This window comes from Lucilia cuprina, chromosome 4 (genome assembly GCF_022045245.1).
Source record: "Lucilia cuprina isolate Lc7/37 chromosome 4, ASM2204524v1, whole genome shotgun sequence".
In the NCBI taxonomy this organism is placed as follows: Eukaryota; Metazoa; Arthropoda; class Insecta; order Diptera; family Calliphoridae; genus Lucilia; species Lucilia cuprina.
The window spans coordinates 64,551,586-64,576,558 of NC_060952.1; the positions used below are offsets into that span (position 1 = coordinate 64,551,586).

At 28.6% G+C, this 24,973-nt stretch overlaps 1 protein-coding gene across 5 annotated transcripts in view; it reads left to right on the plus strand.

The window, feature by feature from the left end:
* LOC111683220 (xaa-Pro aminopeptidase ApepP) overlaps window positions 1–24,973 on the plus strand; it is a 388,046-nt gene that overhangs the window by 139,067 nt on the left and 224,006 nt on the right. For all 5 annotated transcript variants that reach the window (XM_046949780.1, XM_046949783.1, XM_046949779.1 and 2 more), the window contains one exon: window positions 15,997–16,172. In XM_046949780.1, the coding sequence (XP_046805736.1) occupies window positions 15,997–16,172 (176 nt within the window). The remainder of the gene's footprint in view (window positions 1–15,996; window positions 16,173–24,973) is intronic.

Sequence of the window (24,973 nt, forward strand, 5' to 3'; positions counted from 1 at the left end):
TTTAGTACTTTGCGATCCAAAAAAGTACCCTCTGAAATATTTTTTGATACTGAGACAAAATCTTTTTTTCCATCCCTGGTACGAAACATTACATCTTCAAAACGTATAATATGTATTGAATAATAAATATATATGAGACTCTTTTCACTCTTTCACTACATAACTACTAAACCGATTTACATAAAATTCGGCATATTAAAGGTATAACCTCAGAATTTAAGAAATACTCTATATTATATTGATTGGAGGTTACGCATATTTTTATGTTCACTTTTAGAATACCAGCTATAACACCAAATTTCTAGGCTAAATATAAAAACATACAGTGTATTTTTGGATCTGGATTTTATGCTTCATGAAATTTAGCATTGTAATAAAGTATATTTACTTTATTAATGGGGTTTTATTATTTTATAAAATTTATTTAAATCATAACTGGGTCAAACAGGGCGGAGACTAGTGTTCGTCCACAGTTTTGCTAATCACAGTAGCCTTAAGGTCTTCCTGCGACTGAACAATTATTAATTTATTAATTTTATTAAAATAAAACAATCCGCTTTATGTTTTAATGTGTCTTTATTGTTCAAGCGTTGCTTCATGAATGACAAGAATTTGCATGTGCAATGACCTTATTTGATTTTAGTCAAATCATACGGTCGTCTAGTACATAGATAATGAAAATAATACAAAAACAAATCAATACAAATAATAATGAGTGTGAGAGCGAATGATCAATAATACTCTTTTAGTGATGAACATTAAGCTTTGGTTATTGATTACAGAATTATTATGGTTACATTGTTAGGGTGTCCGGTACATAAAAAAAAAACAAAACAAATAGTCAGTAGCAATAGTTAACAAAAGAATTAGATTTAAATTTAAGTAGTTAAACAATATAACAATGATTGTATGATTAATAAAATTAGTTCAAATGATTTTAGATTTTAATAATATTTCATTATAAAGATATGTAATCCAGGCTGATGATGTCACCAGAAAATTAGTATTTCGGAATATTCTTCAACCGCATAGATCTTCTTAGAGGGAGGGAATCACTTTTATCGTCATTTAGCTTCTTGTATTTACTGTTGTTAGCTAAAGTTGAAGTATCATTTGGGTTCTTGAGTTGTTGTTGGTTGTTGTGTTGCTGTTGATTGTTGTCTTCTTGGTTGTTTAATTGTTGTTGTTTGTTGTTACTTTGTTGTTGTGTTGCTGTTGATTGTTGTCTTCTTGTTGGTTGTTGCCTTGCTTATTGCTCGGATGACCTCGCTTCCTAATTGGGTAAATTGGAACATCAGATTCGCCTTCATATGGAGTTAAGGCAGAGATATGTAGTGTTGCAAGTGGTACTTTAGGTTCATTTAGAGCAGCAATAGTAAAACAAGATGAACCTTTGGTTCCAATAACTATATATGGACCATCTCTGCGAGGTGTAAATTTTGATGTTATTCCATCTTTTGTTAGAAAAGCGGAAGAATAGCCAGTACTATCACATTTTGCCGTATTCATTGAAAATCTTATTGCTGACAACATTAAATTCCATTTTGTGTGGTCTTTACCTACACAAATTGAGAGTTGGGTTTTCAAATCACGATTTTTCCTTCCCACAGGATTAGCCTCTGGGTGATATATTGCCGTAAAAGTTTGTTTGATTCCCAAACAGTAAGTTAATTTTTGCATTAGAGCGGAAATAAATTGGGTTCCATTATCTGTGTGTAATCTTGTAGGTATACCATATCTCAAAATTACCTCATTAAGAAGTGTTAAAACACAGTTTTCAGCAGATGCTTCTTTTAATGCAAAAAGTTCTACCCATCTACTACAAATATCTTCTACTATAAGGATCCACTGGTATCCTTCTACAGTTTTAGGCAAGGGACCAAAAAGGTCCACAGCAATAATTTCAAACCTCTTGTTGCTACTTAGTGTTTGTAATAATCCGCAAGGTTTCATGTTTGTAGGCTTGTACTTTTTACATTCTTTGCAAGATTTCACGTAGTTAGAAATGTCCGTTCTTATTCCAGACCAATAAAAGAGTGGAGTTATTCGACATATGGTTTTATCTATTTCATAATGTCCAGACATTGGATCATTATGGTATTTGTTTAAAACTTGTAGACGATGTGACTTTGGTATAACCTATTGACCACTTTCAGAATCTTGATCTGCATTATATTTATAAAGAATACCATTAATCATTATATATCCACGATTTGTGTATCTGGTGACATTTTCGTCGTTATTTTCAAATGATGGTATAATAATTTTCAAATCTTCATCTTCTAATTGAGCTTTCCGAAATTCTTCTAAACCTTCTCGAGGAAAATCAATTTCTACTGCATTACAGTCACAGGATTCAATACACAATTCATTCACACATGGTGGTCTCGAAAGGGTATCAGCAACAACATTTTGCTTTCCAGGTGTGTAGTTGAACGTTAAGTTGTAACTTTGAAGTAATAAAGACCATCTTGCTAATCTTCCGGTTGGAGATTTCAAAATAAAGAGCCATTTAAGTGGTTGATGATCCGTGAAAACAGTAACTTTTGAACCTTCGATGTATCCTCTAAATTTCTGGACAGCCCATACAACTGCTAATGCTTCACGTTCAGTGGTAGAATAATTTCTTTCTGCTTGAATCAAAAGTCGACTATCATACTCGATTGGGTGTTCGGCGTTTTTCTCCCCCTGCAATAATACAGCCCCGATCGCATAATTGCTTGCATCAGTTCTGAGGTAAAATGGTTCGTTTTCTTTAACTTGTTGTAGAATTGTTGGAGTTGTTAGCTTTTCTTTAAGTTTTAGGAAAGATTCATTTTCATCAGCTGACCATTTCCATACAGCATTCTTTTTTGTCAAATTTGAAAAAGGTTTTGATATTTCCGCAAAATTTGGTATAAATTTTCTAAACTATGAACATGTTTGTAGGAATGAAATAAGTTGTTTTAGGTTTTTAGGAGTTGCATGATTTAAAATGGCTGCTGTCTTTTCAGGGCCAATTTCTATGCCATTTTTTGTTAAAAAATGACCTAAGTATTTTACCTTGGGTTTGCAAAAATAACATTTTTCTTTATTTAAATGATGGTATTAAGTTTACGATAGTCAACGCAAAGGCGTATTGAATTATCCTTTTTTGGTATTAAAACAACCGGAAAGGACCAAGGAGATTCCTTTTCTTTTATAATTCCTTTCGATAACATGTCGTTTATTTCTGTTTTTAATTTTTCCTTCATATCAGGTGAAGTTCTGTAGTTATAGGTGAATGATTTCCTGTATCAATTTTATGTTTAATTCCTATAATAGGGGTGCTAATATTTTTAACATTCATAAGATTTCAAAAGTTTTATTAAATTTTCTCTTTCATTTACATTTAAATTAGATTTTTCATTTTCACAAATATTAAAATCGATGGCGTTTACGTGAAACGTTTTTATTAAGGGAGACTGCAAACTTGTTCTCTTCTTCAGTGGGGGAAATAAATCAACATCCTTTTCCTTCGGCATCTCAAAGTTTTGTGGCAGTGAATCTTCGAAAATCTTCAGGATTCCTCTTGGCGAATAGTCATTTTGTGTAGAGTAAATTGATTTTAAAGTTGGTATATTTTCAGAATCATTTTTGTTGTTAGATTCAAACCAGGACACAAAATTATTAATATGGCTAACGTTGGATGAACTTGGTTTATCGTCATTAATATTGGCTTGGTTTAAATAAACTTCATCTTTAACTTTAGAATGTTTTGATTTTAATTCAAATATCTTCTGAGGTTCATCTTTGTAATGCCATGTTCTTTGGGCTAGATCCATTACAATACCGGCTTGCTCCAAAAAGTCAATGCCGAGTAAGGTTCTATTATCTTTAGCCTTTGGAAGGCAAATAAAACGAATTCGCTTTAAGCGATTACCAATAATAATATCCACGATAGTTGAATATACATTCTCTTTTCGAGATATTCCATCAGCTAGGGTTATTTCCGCAAAGACTGACTGGAATTTAACTTTTTTCTCTACCAGCTGTTTGTACAGGAAATATCCAGCAATACTGGTTCTAGCAGCTGTATCCAGGTAAGCTTCACCTTTAAATCCACTTCATTAATTTCTACAGTAGGCACATTTCGACCAACAATATTTGTTTGGATGCTATGGAAATCCATTTCTTTTGGGCTTTCTAAAACCGTTTTGTAGTTACATGTAGGGCAATTGGATCTATAGAAACCTACAGCTCCACAACCATAACAATTTAGCTTGGTTTCTTCGAGTTTTTTCTTCTTCTCCATCTCTAGGCGTTTATAGCAAACATTAGCCGTGTGGTTCTTCTTCCGACAAAAAGAGCATTTTATTTGGATATTGTCTTTTACCTCACTGGATCTTTTGAGGGATTGTGGATTGTTTTCATTATTTAATAATTCAACATCACGAGCTTTCGAGAGCAAATCTTGGAAAGTTTCTACGCTTTTACGAGCAATCTTTTCTCGTATTTGGATATTTATTAATGAAAATACCATGTTAATTTTTGTGCTTTCTGGAAGTCTTTCTTTCAGTTGAGCAAATAGTCGTCTTTTTCTGCAAATGAAGCTATCTATAGACTCAGACAACTTCTGTTTGTCCTGAAATATTTCCGCATATATTCTCCAATCTGGTTTAGGAGGAGCAAATGCAGTATGTTGGAGCTCTATAGCTTCATCAAAATTGTTGGCCTCATGCTTCACACCTTGCCACCATGACGATGCGTAACCTTCAAGCAATAAAGGTAAGCTAATTAGAGCCATTTGGTCTGAAATATGTTCAGCTTTCATGAAAACTAAGATTGTTGCAATAAAATCTTCTACTTTTGACGTACTACGTCCACCATTAAAACGAGCACTACAGGAGCTAAATGTCGTTTTAAACTCTTGACGAACTTGCAGCGATCCTAGGAGATCAGAAAATTGACGTTCTGTCAAGTTAATACTCATAGGAGCATTAGAAACAGGAGCTGGAGTTGGATTGGTTCCATTTGGAGCAGAAGAACTATGCCTATTACTGGTACTACTATTTTGTCTATTCATAGAAGAATTTGTAGGAACGATCGGGGAAGAAACATTATTTGGAATTTGCATTTCAGCAATATTCATAGAATTTTGGGAATTCGATGATCTCGGTATCGTTCTGAAAACCTTTTTTTAATTCTTCAAATAAACCACGTTCTTTAATTTATTATTATCAGAGATAATTTTCTCTTTACAAATCTCTTAATAATGATGAAAAAAACAACGCATATACTTTTGAAGAGTGTTATAGTTGTGATGAATTGAAAAAGTAACAAAATTGGAGAAAAACAACCGTTTTATAGCAACAACACTGCAGGTAGATGATCAAAGAAACAAATATCGATGACAACAACAACAACTACGGCAGCTTTTGGCTTCTATGTGGTTATTCCAATTTTGTGAAATTATTTGCAAAATATATATATTTTTTTATTTATTTATTTTGCAAAAATTTGTCCAATATTTTATGGGAATTTTACGTTGGGCGCCAGTTGTAATAAAGTATATTTACTTTATTAATGGGGTTTTATTATTTTATAAAATTTATTTAAATCATAACTGGGTCAAACAAGGCGGAGGCCAGTGTTTGTCCACAGTTTTGCTAGTCACAGTAGCCTTAAGGTCTTCCTGCGACTGAACAATTATTAATTTATTAATTTTATTAAAATAAAACAATCCGCTTTATGTTTTAATGTGTCTTTATTGTTCAAGCGTTGCTTCATGAATGACAAGAATTTGCATGCGCAATGACCTTATTTGATTTTAGTCAAATCATACGGTCGTCTAGTACATAGATAATGAAAATAATACAAAAACAAATCAATACAAATAATAATGAGTGTGAGAGCGAATGATCAATAATACTCTTTTAGTGATGAACATTAAGCTTTGGTTATTGATTACAGAATTATTATGGTTACATTGTTAGGGTGTCCGGTACATAAATAAAACAAAACAAATAGTCAGTAGCAATAGTTAACAAAAGAATTAGATTTAAATTTAAGTAGTTAAACAATACAACAATGATTGTAAGATTAATAAAATTAGTTCAAATGAATTTAGATTTTAATAATAAGATAATATTTCATTATAAAGATATGTAATCCAGGCTGCTACAGCATGACAATAGTTCTATCGTGGAAGCTTAGGTTAGTTTGAGGAAGGGAATGTTTAATACATCAAATCCAAAGAAATACACCTATACCACTAATTTCAGGAATGTTGTGATCTTAATGAAATACAATGACTTTTTTCTGTCTACTTTTTGTTACATTTATAATGCTATATAATTCTTATATTATATAAGAATTATTATCTAGTTAAATTTTTAATCAAAAATTTATTTTTATTTGAAAACTTTATAATGTTTAACTACCTTTACGATTACGTAAAATAAAAATCTGTAATCAATTTAATTTATTATCAAAAATCGATTTTCATCTAAAGCGTAAATTCGGTTGTAGATTCGTATATAATACTCCTATCACTTATATTTTCCACCGAAAACTATTCTTATTTCAAAACCTGTAATCGGCTGTATATCCTCAAAAAATAACTATTTGAAAACAGAATCGGATGTAGTTTACTATGATAGAGAAAATAGCATATGGACATTTTTTATCCAAATTATATTGTTGTAGATCCGTATATAAGACTCCCATCATTATATTTTCCACCAGAAAACTATTTTTATTTCAAAACCTTTAATTCGCTGTGTATCAGAAAATAACTATTTTAAATCAGAATCGGATGTAGTTTCCTACGATTCTAAAATAGGGTAAATGATATATTCATATTACGTTTTCACAAAAATTCGAATTTAAATCGGCTGTGGTTCCCTATATAACACTTAAATCTATCTAGAAAATCATTCTTATCTCCCTTTAAAATTTATATTTATATGCGTGATCACTAAAATATTCCATACAAATCGAGTTTTATATCAAAGATATCAAATATAAGTTTATTGTTAAATCGAGATAGCAATAAAAATCTGTGATCAGTTAAATATACCGTGAAAAAAATATCTTGATATAAATTCGGTTGACATTTTCTAATGCAGCTCAAATCTAATATAAAAAAGGTAGACCTCTCAAATGATGCATATAAAGCATTGTTCATATAAAATTAAGAAAAATTCTGCACAACTTTTTCTGTATGTAGCGCCTTATTTATTGCAAGCTTTTCAAATTAAATAATGATTTTGAATAACTCCAGCACACATTTTCCATTTACCATTAACAAATTCCGAAATTTTTTAAATGGAGGAAGATTTGGATGTTTTAATAAGTAAAATTATTTAGGTATGTTTTTTGTATATCTAACTATATTTGAGCTTTAAACCTTTGCTTCTTCGGATTTAATAAGTGGTGTGTGTCTAAATCCAGCCAATACTTAAGTGTAGATGCATAAAAGCTAATGAATAAAAAAAATATTTTTAAACATACTTTTGTATAAATGGATGTATCTGAGAAACAATGGTGAGACAAAACGGTGGTTTTACTCTTTAATGAACAACTCAAAATTGTTTGTCAAATTAAAAGTTGTTTTATTTTTTTGTCAAAATTCAAGGACTCTGTTCTCTATATTTTCCTAGTACAGTAATTTTGTTCTTTTTTAAGAATTTTTCATGATTTTGTACAGAATTTTTCATAATCGTTTTAGAGTTTCTTGCATGTAATTTTTCAAATACAAAGAAAATCGCTTGAAATTTTGTATGGTTAATGGTACGTATTTTTGTAGTTAATAGGAAGCCCTTTGCCTCTTTACACCAGAGGCACTACAATTCAAAATAAAGTGTGACCAAATTTAAAGTGAACAGTACTTAAAATCTACTGCACGTGGAAAAATTAAAACAACTAGTTTGGAATTATCCTTAGTTCCCTACCAGTGATTGAAAATCCCGATTTCAGTATAACTTCTCGAAAAAACGTTTCTTAAATTTGTCTACAAATTAGTCAAATATTCCTAATTTAAGCTTATTATCAATTCGTAAATTTTTAAAGGACTTTTTGGACCAGAAACCGACTTTAAGTATTAAACAAAATGCGGAAAAATATAATAACTACTTTATCGTTATAAGCTAAATTTTGACATCTATTTAAAAAAAGTAGTCATTACAGATACAAAAATATTCTTTTTAATTTTCGAAGAAACCCGGGCAACGCCGGGTACACGCAGCTAGTATATATTATATATAAAAGCTTATATCATATAGTAGTATATAGGCGAAACTAATTGTCAAGGACCTAAGTCCCCTGTCAAAGACCTAACTGGTGAGAATGTATTAGTAGAAGCACAAAAATAAACACAGTTGTTCAAAAGGTACTAAATAAAAAATGTATTTTTTTGGACGTTATTCTTTGTGTGTTATTATTGAAATTTTATATGGCAGTGAATGAAAATATTAGTTATTTATTTTTTTGAAAAGATATTTTATCTCAAAACATATTATAAACACGTCTTTTTGTTATTTTTTTGTTGAATTAAACAAGTATGTAAAATACTTTTTTAATTTTCAATACTAAAATGTACAGCTTTTCATTTTTCAATTTTAATTAAAATAAAATGTTAAAGAATAAAAAATATTTTTTTTTCGTTTGTAAAATATAAATTATTTTCGGGGTTTTAAATAAATGAAAAGTGTTGAAAAAAATAATAAACATTAAGTTTAAGTGATAAGAAAAACTAATAAGTGGTAATATCCCGCAATTTTGCGAAGAAAATTTGATGTTTAATGAGTGCGTTTAGTTCTCACAAGTTTGTTTTATTCTCTCAGAGCTCGTCTGTGTGAAGAGAATAAAAATTTTTCTTTGAAAACCCTTTCAGTTTCGCCTATATGTACTACTATATGGCTTATATGTTAACCCTTTTTGACCACATAAAGTTTTTTAGATTGAAAATTGGCCGTAAAAATAATAACATAAATTATCAGTTTCAAAAACAAAATTTAAAATGTTCACCTCTAGTTAACTCCATAGTAAAAAGGGGTTAAAGTATATTTTTTTAATTTTAATATACAATTTTTGTTTTATTTCTTTTATTCCTCTAATTATATACAGCATTATTCAAATATATCGTGTTTTTCGAATTTTTTAACTTTGGTGTTAATTTGTTTGATGTGCCTTAAAGGGTTAAAATATTTTTTTTTTTCACATTATGTTAAATATCGGTCTATATGCGATAAAATCGTTTTTGGTAAATATGTTTATGGGTTAAAAATGTCCGATTTTAATTAAAATTCGGATATAGATTTTTTATTATCTGGACTATAATATTCTGAAAATACTTTATTTAAAATTTATATTAGGAAGGAATTAATACGTATTCTCTAAAATATTACAAACAAATTAGATTTACCCGAAATCCATCGAGTTCAAATCGCAGGTACAGCTAAACTGTATTATATACGGATCGAATTTTTTTTACCATTTTATAGCCTTATCTTGTTAAGAATCTAATACTTCTCAATCGATGCGCAATAATGTAATGAACATGAGAAAAATAAAATAATTTTTTTTACGGATGATCCTCAGTTTTCTACAAACGCACAGTGTCAGATTTTGCCATTTTAGGGGGACTAAACTCTGTATTTCAAAAACTATTAATGGTAAAGCCACGAATTTTTGAACTTGGTATTATCATGAAAAGACGCATCTTTTTAGAAAAATTGCGCAAAATCGGACAACTGACACGCCCACCTCCCATGTAACAGTAAGAATAAATATGCTAAGATTGCCCCAAGAAAAGATTGAAAGTTATGGCCAGGAGATTATTTAGGGCAAACCCATTAGGATAAACCCATATTTAAAAATACTCGGGCCTTACTACACTGAAAAAAATTTATAGCTGGTCAAAAAATATATTTTTATTTTTTATTAATTTAATATTTGTTACAGAATAATACAATAGTAGGTAAGTACATAAACATTTAATTTACATTATTTATTCCAAATCAAATCCATCAGAGTCGTCATTATAAATATCCTGCTCTTTAAGTAATGCCAAACATCGAAAATTTGTTGATTCGACATTTGTGAGTTCATGATGAACTTTTGAAAAAATGTGTATGGGGTATGCAAAAAGATGCAAAAAATATTTTGTAATCCCAATAGGTTATATATCAATTTATCATATAGTGCCAACAGAACCTTGGAATTAAATGGTATTCTATATTTTTGATTCCATTAAATATTTGTTAATTTCAAAACTTACTTACAATAAAATGACTTACTTTAAAGGGCACAGAAAAATGTGTCCTCACTTATTTTTCAAAAAGCTTTATTACTATTAATAAATAGATTAATACCTTTAAAAAGCAAAAAAAAAAGGAAAATATCCATAAACAAAAAAGTTATAATGATTCAAAGTTATTAAATCGTCAGATAAAAATAAGATTTTTATTTTTTGTAATATACACGACATTCAGAATACCGTTACCTTGTTTTGGTTTACATTCCTTCACTTTCTTAAGCATTTATTTATTATTTGGACAGTTGTCTGTCGTACTGCATTTAAACATAATCAAAAAAACACACAAAAAATGAGTTTAGTCCTCCTAAATTTGCAAAATCTGACACTATGAAACGGTTAAAAATCCTAACTTCAGTATAATTTGTGAAAAATGTAATATCTCCAATTTGTTTGAAATGTTTCTTAAAAATTCTAAAATTTTAAGCTGATTACACAATTAATGATTTTATGTGAGTTGGAGAGGCATATTATTTTAATTTTTTCGAAATAGGCGTTAAAATTTTCGTAATTTTTAGTCTATACAGAAAAATATTTAAAAAATAGTTTGTTATTTTGCTTGGTCCATTTCAAAAAATTTTAGATTTTGTTACATATTGTACTGAGATCAAGATTTTCAATCGCTTGTAGGGAACTGAGGCCCTTTTCAAAAAATAGTTTTTTATTTTTATCAATATGATAATTTAATAACATCATTTATGATTGCAAGGTCAATTTATCCCTCCTATGAATACTTTGATATATTTACTTAACGAGTGAAATACAACTAATATCTGTGTAAGTTTGCTTTGTTATAATATATTACTGTACATATCTAAACTAAAAAGTTCAAATATCTTATTCAGAAATGCATAATATTTTGCAAAATGTCCTTTTCCAAATATTTGAAAGATCACCATGCATTTCGGTTAACCGCTGAGTCAGCTACAAATATTTTTAGTAAAAATGGCAAAAGCAAGTCAAAAACTGATATAAAAGTCGGTTTGTGCATAAAAGTCGTATTAGACATTATAATGGTGGATCCTTTAATCCATTTTTATAAAAATTTTAAATATTTTCTTTTTTAATTTGGAAAAAGAAATTGTTTTTAAATATAAACAACTGTTAATCACTAAGCCGGAGGTATTTTCTGACGCCTCTTATTTTTAATACGCTCGGTGGCTGCCAGTCAGAAAAAAACAAAATATTATTCCTTTTATTTTTTAATTTAATATTATAAAAATTAATAACTTTTATAAATATATTAATAAAATCTAATTAATTTTCAAGTTATAGAACTTTGCACAAATTTGTGTCATGTTTACGTACATATTACACAATTTTAATTGCGGCAACTTCTAAATACTATCACCAGCTCGTTGAAGAGCTTTTACTTTTCGACTTTATTTTAAACTGTTTAGTAATGACCAGGGTACAGATAGCGATCGAATTCATACATACATACATACATACATACATACATACATACATACATACATACATACATACATACATACATACATACATACATACATACATACATACATACAGTGTCTCTCATAAGTATTCGAATTTAGGTATATATATAAAGAAACCAAATTTAATAAATTTTTTGCGTGCAAAATAAATAAATAAATTTGTTATATTATCTAGACAGTCCTTAGGTTTCATATCACACTTTTTAAAATTTCAAAAAATTACATTTACTTAAATTAATTAAGCTTTTTTAAAAGAACTCCATAAAATTACCTCACAAAAGTATTCGAATTTTTCCTGTATTTCACATTTCATCATATCATACGAAACATAAAATTAGAATCAAATGGTTTTTTTGCTTAAAATTATTTAAGGGGTTACTGTCAACCGAAGGGATATATTTTTGGCCCATTTGGGCCACAATTTTGGAAGATAGTACCATCTTTTTATGTAATATCTTTAAAATTGCGATTTTTGGCAATATTTGTAATTTTTTCTACTTTTTTCCAGAGATAAAACCAAAATTCGATATTGGGACTAATGGACCCCTTGGCATATCTAAAAATAATATTTTTTGTTACAAGAATCTGTATTTAAAAGTTCCAAGATATATTAATATATTAATTCTTCTGTAGCTAATTCAACTTATTAGAACCTTAGTTCATTTTTATAATACTAGGGTAAAACATTTTCGGGGAAAGTTGTCTTGTAAGTATTCTTTTAGATATCAGCTATTATACATTTTAAGTTTTCAGTATATTGTAGAAGTATACAACTCCAAAGCATGCCTCGAAGAAACGCAATGCAAAATAGAATAATCGTTCTTTTTATAACCAATGGATTACAGGCTGAATGTTTCCATATCATTATGGTCTAACTCCAAAATATTGATAACTGGTTAAATAATATTCATGATGATAAAAATAAACCAAAAATCTTTGACTTGTTACTGTAATGGGCAACATAAGCGTGAAAGTTTTAAGTAGTAAAAACTTAAATCTACTGTAGAGAATGACGTTTTGTTAAGGCATGTTTTGGAGTTGTATTCCGCTACAATGTCGGGGAAATTGAAAATATATATGTGCTAATATCTACATGAATATATACTAGCCATAGATGGCATACATGGGCACACTGCATTATATTTCTAATGCATTAAGCATTGCAGTATTCAGTAAATTTTTACTGGTAATGAAATTTAGATTTCATTACCAGTAAAATTTTACTGATTACTGAAAAAAATCATTATTCAGTAAAATTTTACTGATTACTGAAAAAATCATTATTCACTAAAAAATTATTGATTACTGAAAAAAATCAGTATTCAGTAATTTTTACTGATTAATGAAAAAATGCAGTACATATTCAGTAAATTTTTACTGAATACTGAAAAAATCAGTATCAGTAAATTGAAATCTATTATGCATTTCCGGTAAAACTTTATTAACTACATGTTAGCATTTTCGAAAGTAATTTTGCAAATTTTTATATTAAGCTCTCTTACTAGGAAAGTAAATGAACAGACCTGAAAAAATATTTTGTTTTTATTTATTGTTCAAAAAATATCTTTTGATAAAAAAAGTTATTTTTTTTTTGTTTTGAAATACATAAATTTTAAGTTTCCACTGTTAGCTTTTCTTTACACCAACATTTCAAAATTTTCGTCGCTGAGTTTTTATCTTCTTAAACGATTTACAATTCCGGCGAATGAAAATAATCGCTCTACAGGTTTTATGTCGAAAGAAAATTAAAAATATAAAAAGCATTAACTTTTTACTAACTAGTACTTAAGAACGCATAACTAAATAAATAAGGAGGTGGTGTTGTGTGTAGAACGGCGACCAGCAATCGTGAGGTCTTCGGTTTAAACCCAGTGGGCTACGGCTTTAGTTAAATATTTCTACTAATAACATCTTACCGGTAATGCATAATGGATTTCAATATATTGATACTGATTTTTTTTTAGCAGTAAAAATTACTGCTTACTGATTTTCTTTTCAGTATTCAGTAAAAATTTACTGAATACTGATTTTTTTCAGTATTCAGTAAAAATTTACTTATTACTGATTTTTTTCAGTAATGAAAATTTGGTCAAAATCCGCCATTTTAATGATATTACTTATAAAGATGGTAAAATCGCCCCAAAATTGTGGCCCAAATGGGCCAAAAATATATCTCTTCGATTGAAAGTAACCCTTTAAACAATTTTAAGCAAAAAAACCCATTTGATTCTAACTTTATGTTTCGTATAATATGATGAAATGTGAAAAACATGAAAAATTCGAATACTTTTGTGAGGTAATTTTAGGGACTTCCTTAAAAAAAAGCTTAATTAATTTAAGTAAATGAAGATTTTTCAAGTTATAACAATTGTGATATGAAACCTAAGGACTGCCTAGATAATATACATTTGTATTTATTTATTTATTTATTTTGCACACAAAAAATATTATTAAATTTGGTTTCTTTCCATAGAATACCTAAATTCGAATACTTATGAGAGACACTGTACATACATACATACATACATACATACATACATACATACATACATACATACATACATACATACATACATACATACATACATACATCATTCAACACGTGTTTTATTATCTTCATAATAAAATTTTCCAAACCATTTGATTCACAATCAATAATCTAACTGCTTGTTTCACAATATCGAAACAACATTTTCTTTCTTATAAATATATTGAAAACAAAAACAAAATTTTAAATTTGTTTGTTGTTTTCAATATATATGTAAGAAAGAAAATGTTCTTTCGCATTTAGAGAATAAATAATAAATAAAAAAATTTTTAAAGATCAGTTGCATGTCCATCAATTTACATATGTACATACATAACTACAGATAAAAAACATACATATTTAAATAAAAAGGTAGACAGTATATTTCTTATACTTTCCCACTTTTGCTTTGTCAGACCGTCATAAAATCTACATCACACATACATAATTATTTCCCATATTATTGGTTCTTTTTTACTACCACAACAGAACCTGTTTCTTCACACACATTTTGCTGATTTTCGACTCGAATTTAACTCGATTTGTGATTTGTATTCGCTTACGAAGCGAATACAAATCACATAAAACTCTAATTAAAATTGTGCTCGCGTGTTCAAAAATAAAACTCGCGATTTTGAATTTTAAAACGAGCGATATAAATAAAATAGCGATCGCGAGCGATATTTTTACCTACCCTGGTAATGACAACCCTATAAACATATAATAGAAGGTGTAATTATTTTAAGACTTTCTTCTTTGAAGCACAACAACATTTATTTTGAACTATCATAAAACTTTAATTTTTTATGACAATACGACTTGAAAGCAAACCGTGTGAATACCCAAAATATGTTATTTGGAACTCCTGTACCAAGTGATATTTTTGGTTCTTTTTCATTATCCAGTTGGTACTTGTTGAGTTGAACATCAAATCATGAAAATTGTAATAAAGAGACTTCTCGACATATAGTAGTATATAGACGAAACTAATTGTCAAGGACCTAAGTCCCCTGTCAAAGACCTAACTGGTGAGAATGTATTAGTAGAAGCACAAAAATAAACACAGAGGTACTAAATAAAAAAATTAATTTTTTTTTAATGAAATTTTATATCGCAGTGAATGAAAATATTAGTTATTTATTTTTTTGAAAAGATATTTTATCTCAAAACATATTATAAAGACGTCTTTTTGTTATTTTTCTCTGCACTAATGCAAAATGAAAAAAGTATGTAAAATACGAAGAAAATTTGAAGTTTAGTGAGTGCGTTTAGTTCTCACAAGTTTGTTTTATTCTCTCAGAGCTCGTCTGTGTGAAGAGAATAAACATTTTTGCTTCTAGGTCCTTTTTCATTATTATACTAGTAGTTTATTTTCATTTTCTGTAAAATTAATCTAGAAACATAAAATTAAACATGTAGAGCCCGGAGTAAATTGGAATCTTTAAAAGAGGAATTTTAAGTACTTTTTCGTTCTTTGAGTGGTACTTTTTAAAATTTCAATAATAAATAATAAATCCATATGGTTCAAAAAGTGGACCAACAATTTTTTTTATTTAAAAAATTAAGAAATTTTTTATATTTTTCTAATTAAACACATATGTATAAAAGTTTCAACACATCAGAACTCTTATTGTCTTTTATTTAATTTGTATTACTTATTTTTATTAATTTTAAATAAAAACAAAAATCATATGTATGTGTAGTAAGCAAATAATAAAATTTCATTATCTTTTTAGAGCCTGGGTTTTATAAAGATGGAGTATTTGGCATTCGCATTGAAGATCTTGTGCAAATAGTTCCAGCTGATACCACATACGATTTTAATGGTCGTGGAGCATTAACTTTTAAAACAATCACGCTATGTCCTAAACAAACTAAAATGATCAAAAAGGAATTATTACTTCAGATAGAGGTATGTAAGAAAATAATTGTATGTTGCAACAACTATTGTTATTTCTTATTTTATATTTAAAAAATCTAATAATTTATGCGGACTTTTTGGATTGAATATTAAACGACAATTAACAACACAGACCAACGAAATCCATGTTTTGTAAAGCAAGGCATACACGATACAACCGCTCATACAATGTAAGAATGTTGTTTACGACATTGTAAAGTGTGTAGGGTTGCTTTTACCTGGTTCACACTGAGAAACTTTTGTTGAGAAAAAGAGACGATTAAAATTTCTTTCTCCTTCTCACACACACAAAAATCAAAAGTTTCCCAAAAAAGATTACGAAAGAAAAAAATGTTTTGATATTTTCGTTAGTTTTACAAACGGGTCGCAACGAAAAATGCTTAGACTTGGTTTACACTATGAAACTTTTGTTAAAAACTTTTGATTTTGTGTGTGAGAGAAAGAGATGGTTGATATCTCTTTCTCTCACACAAAAAATCTAAAGTTTCCCAAAAAAGTTTCCTAGTGAAGCAGGTCTTATTGTACAAAATTATATATTTTTTACAATTGGAACAACAACCGATGTCGACAATGAGTTTTCATACATTTTATATGGAGAGCAAAATATAGTCTTGTGTTTAGCGTTTTTGCAAGATTTTTAGCAAAGTATTGTGAACATATGGCAATTCTACTATATAACAAGTAAGAGTGCTATATTCGGCTGTGCCGAATCTTATATACCCTTCACCATAGTGTATTTTAAACATATGTATTTATTTTATAAATTTTTTCCCGACTACATTATTATTACACCAAAAGCAAAACAAAATGAACAACAACGCTAAACGAAATAAAAAACAAAATACGCAAGGCATCAAAACCAACAGACATCTAACTAAACATACATAACGAAAAACACAGAAAAACAAAAACAAAATAAAGAACGCAATAAAACCAACCTACATCCAAATATACGAAGAGAATTCACAAAACAAAAACACACAGCTGAATAAAACCATATACATACATCTACACACATGTACATCGTTTTCTAACAAAGCATGAAAAAAATATGACATTTTTGATAAAATTTTCAGAGGTTGTCTCGGATTTTTGCTCATATCTCCGTTATTTACCGACCGATTTTGCTGATTTTAAATAGCGATCTTCTCGAAAGCATGTCTAACAGAATTCTAAAAACTGATTTCAACAGACAGACGGACAGACAGACTGACGGACATGGCTTAGTCGACTCCGCTATCTATAAGGATCCAGAATATATATACTTTATAGGGCCGGAAAAATTATATTATAGAAATTACAAACGGCAAATGACAAACTTATATATACCCTTCTCACGAAAGTGAAGTGTATAAAAATAAAAGAACTATGAGAGGATCGCCAGAGAGCGATATAAAAGTGGTATAGAATCTATCTCAGCCACAATGTTGCTAACTACAAGATGATTTTCTGCTCCCCTTACAAAATGTATGAAAACTTATTGTCGATAGCATTCGTGATTCCAATTGTAATTAAACTGTAATTTTAATTCGTTGCTCGCTCTTTTTGTGTGATTTGTCGACAGAGTGTGTGGCAACAGTAAGTGTGGCACCACCCATACAGACAAATCTTCAAATTTTTTCGGAGCCACTTTTGTATTGACACAAATATTTATTATAAAAATTGGTGGATTAGCATGAGGGGACGTGGCGTTTTTCTAGGAAGTTGTTGGAGCTAAAATCTCCAAATTTTGTGAAAAGAACTTAAGCATTAATGGGCGGACCATCATTAGTAAGTGTGGCACCACCCATACAGACAAATCTTCAATTTTTTTCGGAGCCACTTTTGTATTGACACAAATATTTATTATAAAAATTGGTGGATTAGCATGAGGGGGCGTGGCGTTTTTCTAGGAAGTTGTTGGAGCTAGAATCTTCAAATTTTGTGAAAAGAACTTAAGCATTAATGGGCGGACCATCATTAGGGGGACTGTCACCTTTCATATGATTTAAGTACAAAACTATCGAATATTTGGAAAACTCCTATTTCTGACATCCATGTGAATATTTAGGTAATAAATTGGAGGACTTTTGATAGGGGCACGGATCTAAGGGGTGGGAAAAGGGAAATTCTTAATTTTTTGGTACAATTTTAAACATACCCAGGAAAAACTTTATTTACCCAGTAAGCAGGCCAGTAATATTGAAGCAATGTGGAATACTTACTTTTAGGGCAAATAACTAGTTATTTTTGTTCGACGAGGTTCAAAAAATAACTGGTCACAAATGTGCTTACCTAATTTTCCCAGGCTTAAACCTGGCTATAAAGTTAATTTTTGAATTTATTAGTCTTTCCGCTTAATCAGTGCTCCATTAACAAGTTATTTTATAGTTCTTTTTGAAATAGTTTTTACATAAAAGTATAATTTTTTTTATAAATATTGGTATGCTTTAGATAATTGGCTACAAGTCCCATTAAAAAAACGACTACTAGATAAAGATTTTTTTTCATCACAAAAACTTATGAACTTAACATAAGCGTGTCATTGGAGGGATTTTTTAATTTTTGGCATCTTTAAACTTATTTTTAGGATCAGTAAAAATCCGATATATGTGTTCGAAAATAAAACATATTCTTTTCACCAAAATTTGGCGTATTTCAAATATGTCAATTGTATTTACTTTTCCACTAAAGGCCTGCACAAGACAACAAAAATGAAACAATTTGTTAAAAAAATATAGTTTTTACAGTGGTTCTCATATACACATTTCATTTGGTTATAGTCCATAAAGTACTAATATACTTTAAATTATCCCGATCACTTCGTTTAGTTACATTTTAAGAACAAAAAATGTGATTATAAGTTTGGTTTTTTACAACCGATTTTTGTTTTAAAGATACAAGTGCTGCTGCTATTTAATTTAAAAAAAGGAAAGGAATTTACAACCGATTTTCAAATTTAGTTTTAAAAATACAAGTGCTGCTGCTATTTAATTTAATAAAAGTAAATCCAAAATTTACGTTTAAATGTCTGTGTTACGGCCATTTATGTAAAGAAACTAACCCTTTTTTTAATTTTCATTATTTTAATATTATTATTTATACCCTACACCACTTTAGTGGGGCTTTTAAGTTCATAATTAAATATAATAATTATATATATACTCATATCTCGACAAAAAGCTGCAATATTCACGAAAACTAAAAATTTTTTTAAGTACTTTTTGAATTTTCTATAATATTGAACCCAGAAATATGAAATTATGTGTGTAGAGCGGAACATTTGCTATTTTTTGATTTTCAATAGATACTCTCTTAAATTTTCCATAATATTGAATCTAGAAACATGAAATAAAGCATGTTGAGCCCAAAGTTATATGAAAGAGGTCTTTTTGGTACAGACTTTTTTAATACACCGTCGTGAAGGGTGTATAATATGGTATTCAAACGATTTATCGTCGATCGGTTAATCGACCAATTTCTGACGATTAATAGCTCTAATAAATAAAAGTTGCCATATTTCAAATAACGAATAAACCGAGTAATTTATATAAATTAACCGATTAAGAAAAACCTATTTTTAAACAATAAAATTACTGTATTAATTTACTTTCAGTATTAATTTCTTAATTAAATTTTTATAATAAAGAATATTTATTGGATGATTTTTATAACAATACTTCAGAAACATCGTAATAAGTTGTTCTGATTTATCTACTTCTTAGAATGGGTTCATGCATAAACATTTAAGATTTGTGCAATACATAGTTATACACTAGTTCAGAAATAATTATTAAAACAAAATACACTTGCTTCTTAAATATTCCGAATAATTTTAAATTTTAAATTATCCGATTAATAACCGGCCAACTTAAAACCCCAAATAATTATTATATATGAAGTGTTTCTGACGTGGCGTCTGGGGTGATGCGCAATAGTTTTGTCTTCTAAATGTTTGAAGGGTAGAGTTAGGTACTGCTGTCAAAGAGTCGGATTACTTGTTATACTTTGACAATGAATTTATTTAATTGTAGTATTTTTAAATAAATTATTTTGAAACAGCGCTGACAGAATTTAGATGCACTATAAATGCAAAAGAAAAAATGCAATTAAAAAAAATTCAAACCTTGATTTTTAATTTATTGTAATCCGTTTATGAGTTATTATGGTTATAATGTTCGCTTGGTTTAATAATTTTCCATTAAACAATGGTGTTTCTCATCAACATCTCCGAACTTAAGGTATTTTCAGACTACAATAATGAATATTAATACTTGTCAAAAAATCATGTAGTATAATACAATTTCGTAGTCTAAATACAATTTGATTGATTATGACAAAAAATATTTCTGATTCTTATGACATACCGACCGTATTTTTAAGTTTTTGAAAATTTTTAAAAATTACGGATTTTTCATATGTATCAAAGTTGTATTTAAAATAAAGAAACTTTAGAAACAATTTCCTTGTGATAAAAATAAACAGAAAAATAAAATAAATTGAAAATAAACGAAAACACTAGGAACATCATTGAATTTATAAAGGTAAGAATTGATAAAATGTATGTCTAAAATATTTATGTATTTTTCTTACAGATTTTTTGACATACCGACAAAATTCTATAATATTTTAATTTTGAAATGTGTTAATATTCAGTATTGTAGTCTGAAAATACCTTTAACAAAACTTGTATAATGAAAAATTTTGGGTATTTTAACTTTCGTGGTTTTCGAAATATAGCCTTGTAAATTTTAAAATCTGAAAAGTCTCATTACATCTAAAGGGTAAATGATACTAATTTCTATACACTTCACCTTCGTGAGAAGGGTATATATGTATAAGTTTGTCATTCCGTTTGTAATTTCTATAATATAATTTTCCGAACCTATAAAGTATATATGTTCTGGATCCTTATAGATAGAGGAGCCATGCTTGTCTGTCTGTGGAAATCAGCTTTTAGAGAATCCCAGATATCGGCGAGATCCAAATCTTCAATTATTGTTGCTTTCGAGAAGATAGCTATTTATCAGCAAAATCGGTCGGTAAATAACAGAGATATGAGCAAAAATCTAAGACAACCTCTGAAAATTTCATCAAAAAATTTCATATTTTTTCATGCTTTGTTAAATATGCAACAACAACACTGTATATTGGAAAAATATGTACACGTGTGAGTAGATGTATTTGGTTTTATTCAGCTGTGTATTTTGTTTTGTGTGTTTGGATGCTGTTGGCTTCATTGAGTTGTGTATTTTGTTTTAGTTTTCCTTTTGTGAATTCTGTTCGTATATTTCGATGTAGGTTGGTATTATTGCGTTGTTATACCCTACACCACTATAGTGGGGAGGGTATAATACGTTTGTGCTGATGTTTGTAACATACAAAAATATTGGTCCAATACCCACCTTATCTCGAAAACAACTAATTAGATGCAAAAATGCTCTTCAAACAAAATGTAGGAAATTACATTCCCTAGGAAATAAAAAATACCATCAAAACTAGTCTAATCAGCGAAATATTCGCTAAAAACAGATGTTTGTTACATTAAATTTCCAATATCTCGCTTAGCGTCCAAAATATTTTCGGTGACTTTTAACCCCTTAGTAATTATGCTAAAAAGAAGCCATATGCCAATTTTCATTTACCTATTTAAAATTCTACAGCAAACCCCTTATTTGTTTGAGCTATTTAATTCTTTTCCAATGTAAGTTTTTGTTGGGTACAAATAGGTAGGTAAAAATGTTTAAATTTGTATGGAAATTTTGTGGATTATTACACTAGATGTTAATATTCTGTAGATTCCTTCATGGTTGCATTCTGATTTTTTATACTTTTTTTAATGATACTATAAGCAAATTTTAATATAGGAATTATAAAAAATAGAAGATATCTGTTTTGATTGCCTTTAGATAAAATATTTCTCTTTTATTAAAAATATAAATGTATACAAATTACAAAAGAAATACTTTAAATCTCATATATTTATATTGGGAGTGTTTCACGCTCTAACCAGGACAATGTCATCTCATCACCTTGTTCCTTAAGTATTGGGGAAAGAGTATTCCAAACATAACGGTGATAGTCATTGAGTAGATCAACCTAGAATAAACAAAAATTATACATATGTATTTTAATATGCAGACACTTAATTAATTATATTTTCAGCAATTAAATTTAATTGTTCTTTTTCATAACGGATAGGTATCCGTTTTTGAATTTGTTATCTTCATATGTATACCTTTCACCACTATCAGTACACAGTTTTTTAAGAAACTTTTATTTTTGAAAATAATTTGGTATCTTAGAAACTATTCGATAAAACGCAATGAAATTTCGCATCTTAATGGAAAAAAGGTGCTAATTTACGAAGAAAAGCTTTAAGGAAAAATCATAGTCTTCATTTATGCTAAGTGTCTAAGATAAAATTAAAAACCCTTAAAACGAAAGGCAAAAAATTAACTTTGGATATGTAAGTATAAACAGTCACAAGTTTAAACAACAACCAAATCATGATTTAAATTGTTTGGTTTAAATATAATCTACCATCAAAAATTAAATAAAAATACTGTAGAACGATGAAATTTTACACAAACTGAAATGTCTGCATGAAGATCCCTTCAGAAAAAGCTTAAATGCTCCTTTCTTATATTTTGCACTTTTTGAACCACAAAAACAAAAAATAAATGCTTACCAATAAAGTATAGCAGAGTACTTTAACCCTAAATAAAGACGCTCATAGTTGATTTTTTTAATAATAAAATCTACTTGTAATATTCATTCATAAAATCTACTTGTAATATTCATACCCTTTCAAAAAATCGTAAAATATACGATTTTTTTCTTTTTAGACATACTCGTGTATTAATATCTTCAATTCTTTTATATTTTTTTAAAGAATTTCATTGCAGACAAGTTATTAGTGTTAATGCTAAATTAAATAAGAAGACAGAACCGGGAGATTTGCATTAATTAAAAACAAGTAAGAGTTCTATATTCGGCTGTGCCGAATCTTATATACCCTTCACCCCGGTGTGTTAACAAAACAGTCAGTACCAAAAATTAAATTAATTAGTGTTTCTAGATTCCATATTATAGAAAATTTTAAAGAGTACCATTTGAAAAACAAAGAAGTACCCTAAAGTTCTATTTTATGGGTTCTCACCTAATGCAGACTCTACACACCCAATTTCATATTTCTAGGTTCAATATTATAAAAAATTCAAAAAGAAACTTTTAACATACTTAATTTAATGTTTCTAGGTTCAATATTATAGAAAATTCTAATAGTACCTTTTGCAGAATGAAAAAGCACAAAAAATCCCAATCGATATATTTCTTGGTTCAATATTAGAGAAAATTCAAAAAGTAACTTTTAAAAACAAAAAATACCAACAACTTCACTTTTTCCGGTTCTCACCTAATTCCGACTCTACATACTTTTTTCATGTTTCTAGGTTCAATATCGAATAGACTATAAGTTGAAATTACTTACTTAACAATATACTTTTCAGTGACTACTACATATGGTCTGGATTACACAGAAGTAGTCTAATAAGGTCTTACTTATAGAGTGTTATATAAATACTTTCTAAATCATTAGTAATCTTGTCAGTGAAGATACGTTTACTACTGTAATTTACAATGACTTCTTTTTCTAATTACTTGTAATCATTTGTGGTAAGTACTTGCAAATTTGTTTCAAACGAAAAATTCTATTCCGGTAGATTAATTTGCAAAATTTATGTGAGTGCCTGAAGTTAAGTGAAACTTAATTTTTTGTGAAAAATAAACATAAAAAAGTACATATTCATCAAAATATTATATTACGAATTAATTTGTTAACTTTTAATAGATTTCAAAATTAAGCCATAACGTAGAAGTCAGCTGCCGCCAGCTGGGTAAATACTTTATATGCGTTTCTTAATATTAAGTGTTCCGGAAGAGATTTTTTAGTTAATCACGTTATCTACACAATTTTGATATAAAATATAAAACAATATTATGTTAACATTAAATTAAAATGTTATGTTAACATTTAATTAAAAAAAATGTTTTTCTTAAATAACATATTTGTACAAATACCGATTATGCCATTATTTAAATAAAATGATATTTGTTTACGAGATGCTTTGTATTTTCAGATTTTTTACATAAATAATTCAAAATATTAACGAAGTTTTTCTCCGTTTAACGGACATTTTTAAATATAAAAATGTAAACAATAACAAACTTTGATAGCTACGTAAACCAGGCGAATTAAGAAAAAAATTATCAGCTGATTGAATAACACCACCTTATAGGAATTCGCCTTGAACATCACCTTATATGAATTCGCCTTGGTGAAGTCATTTCATTTTGCGGCGAATTCATAAAATTTTTTATATGTGTAGTTTGACAGTGTGGGGTTCCAGAAAGATTTTTTATATGTGGAGTTTGACAGCTTAGGGCTAAGTTGCCGTGTACAAAAAAACTATCAGCTGTTGAAATGACTTCACCTAATTAGTTTTGCCATGGGCTTCTTACTTAAGCCAGGCTCCACATAATTAATTTCAATAAGAACACACTAGTGCTACTTTCGCTCTGCTACTCTTACTCTGCTACTGTCGCTCTGCCTTGTTTTTATAAACATGCGCACAATAACAATATTTACCGTACGATTATGTATATTGTTTTTTTGCAATTTTTGTCTGAGTATGAAAAAAATACCAATTTTTGATGAAATTTTTAGAGGTTGTCTCGGATTTTTGCTCATATCTCCAGTATTTATGAACCAATTTTGCTTATTTTAAATAGCGATTTTCTCGAAAGCATGT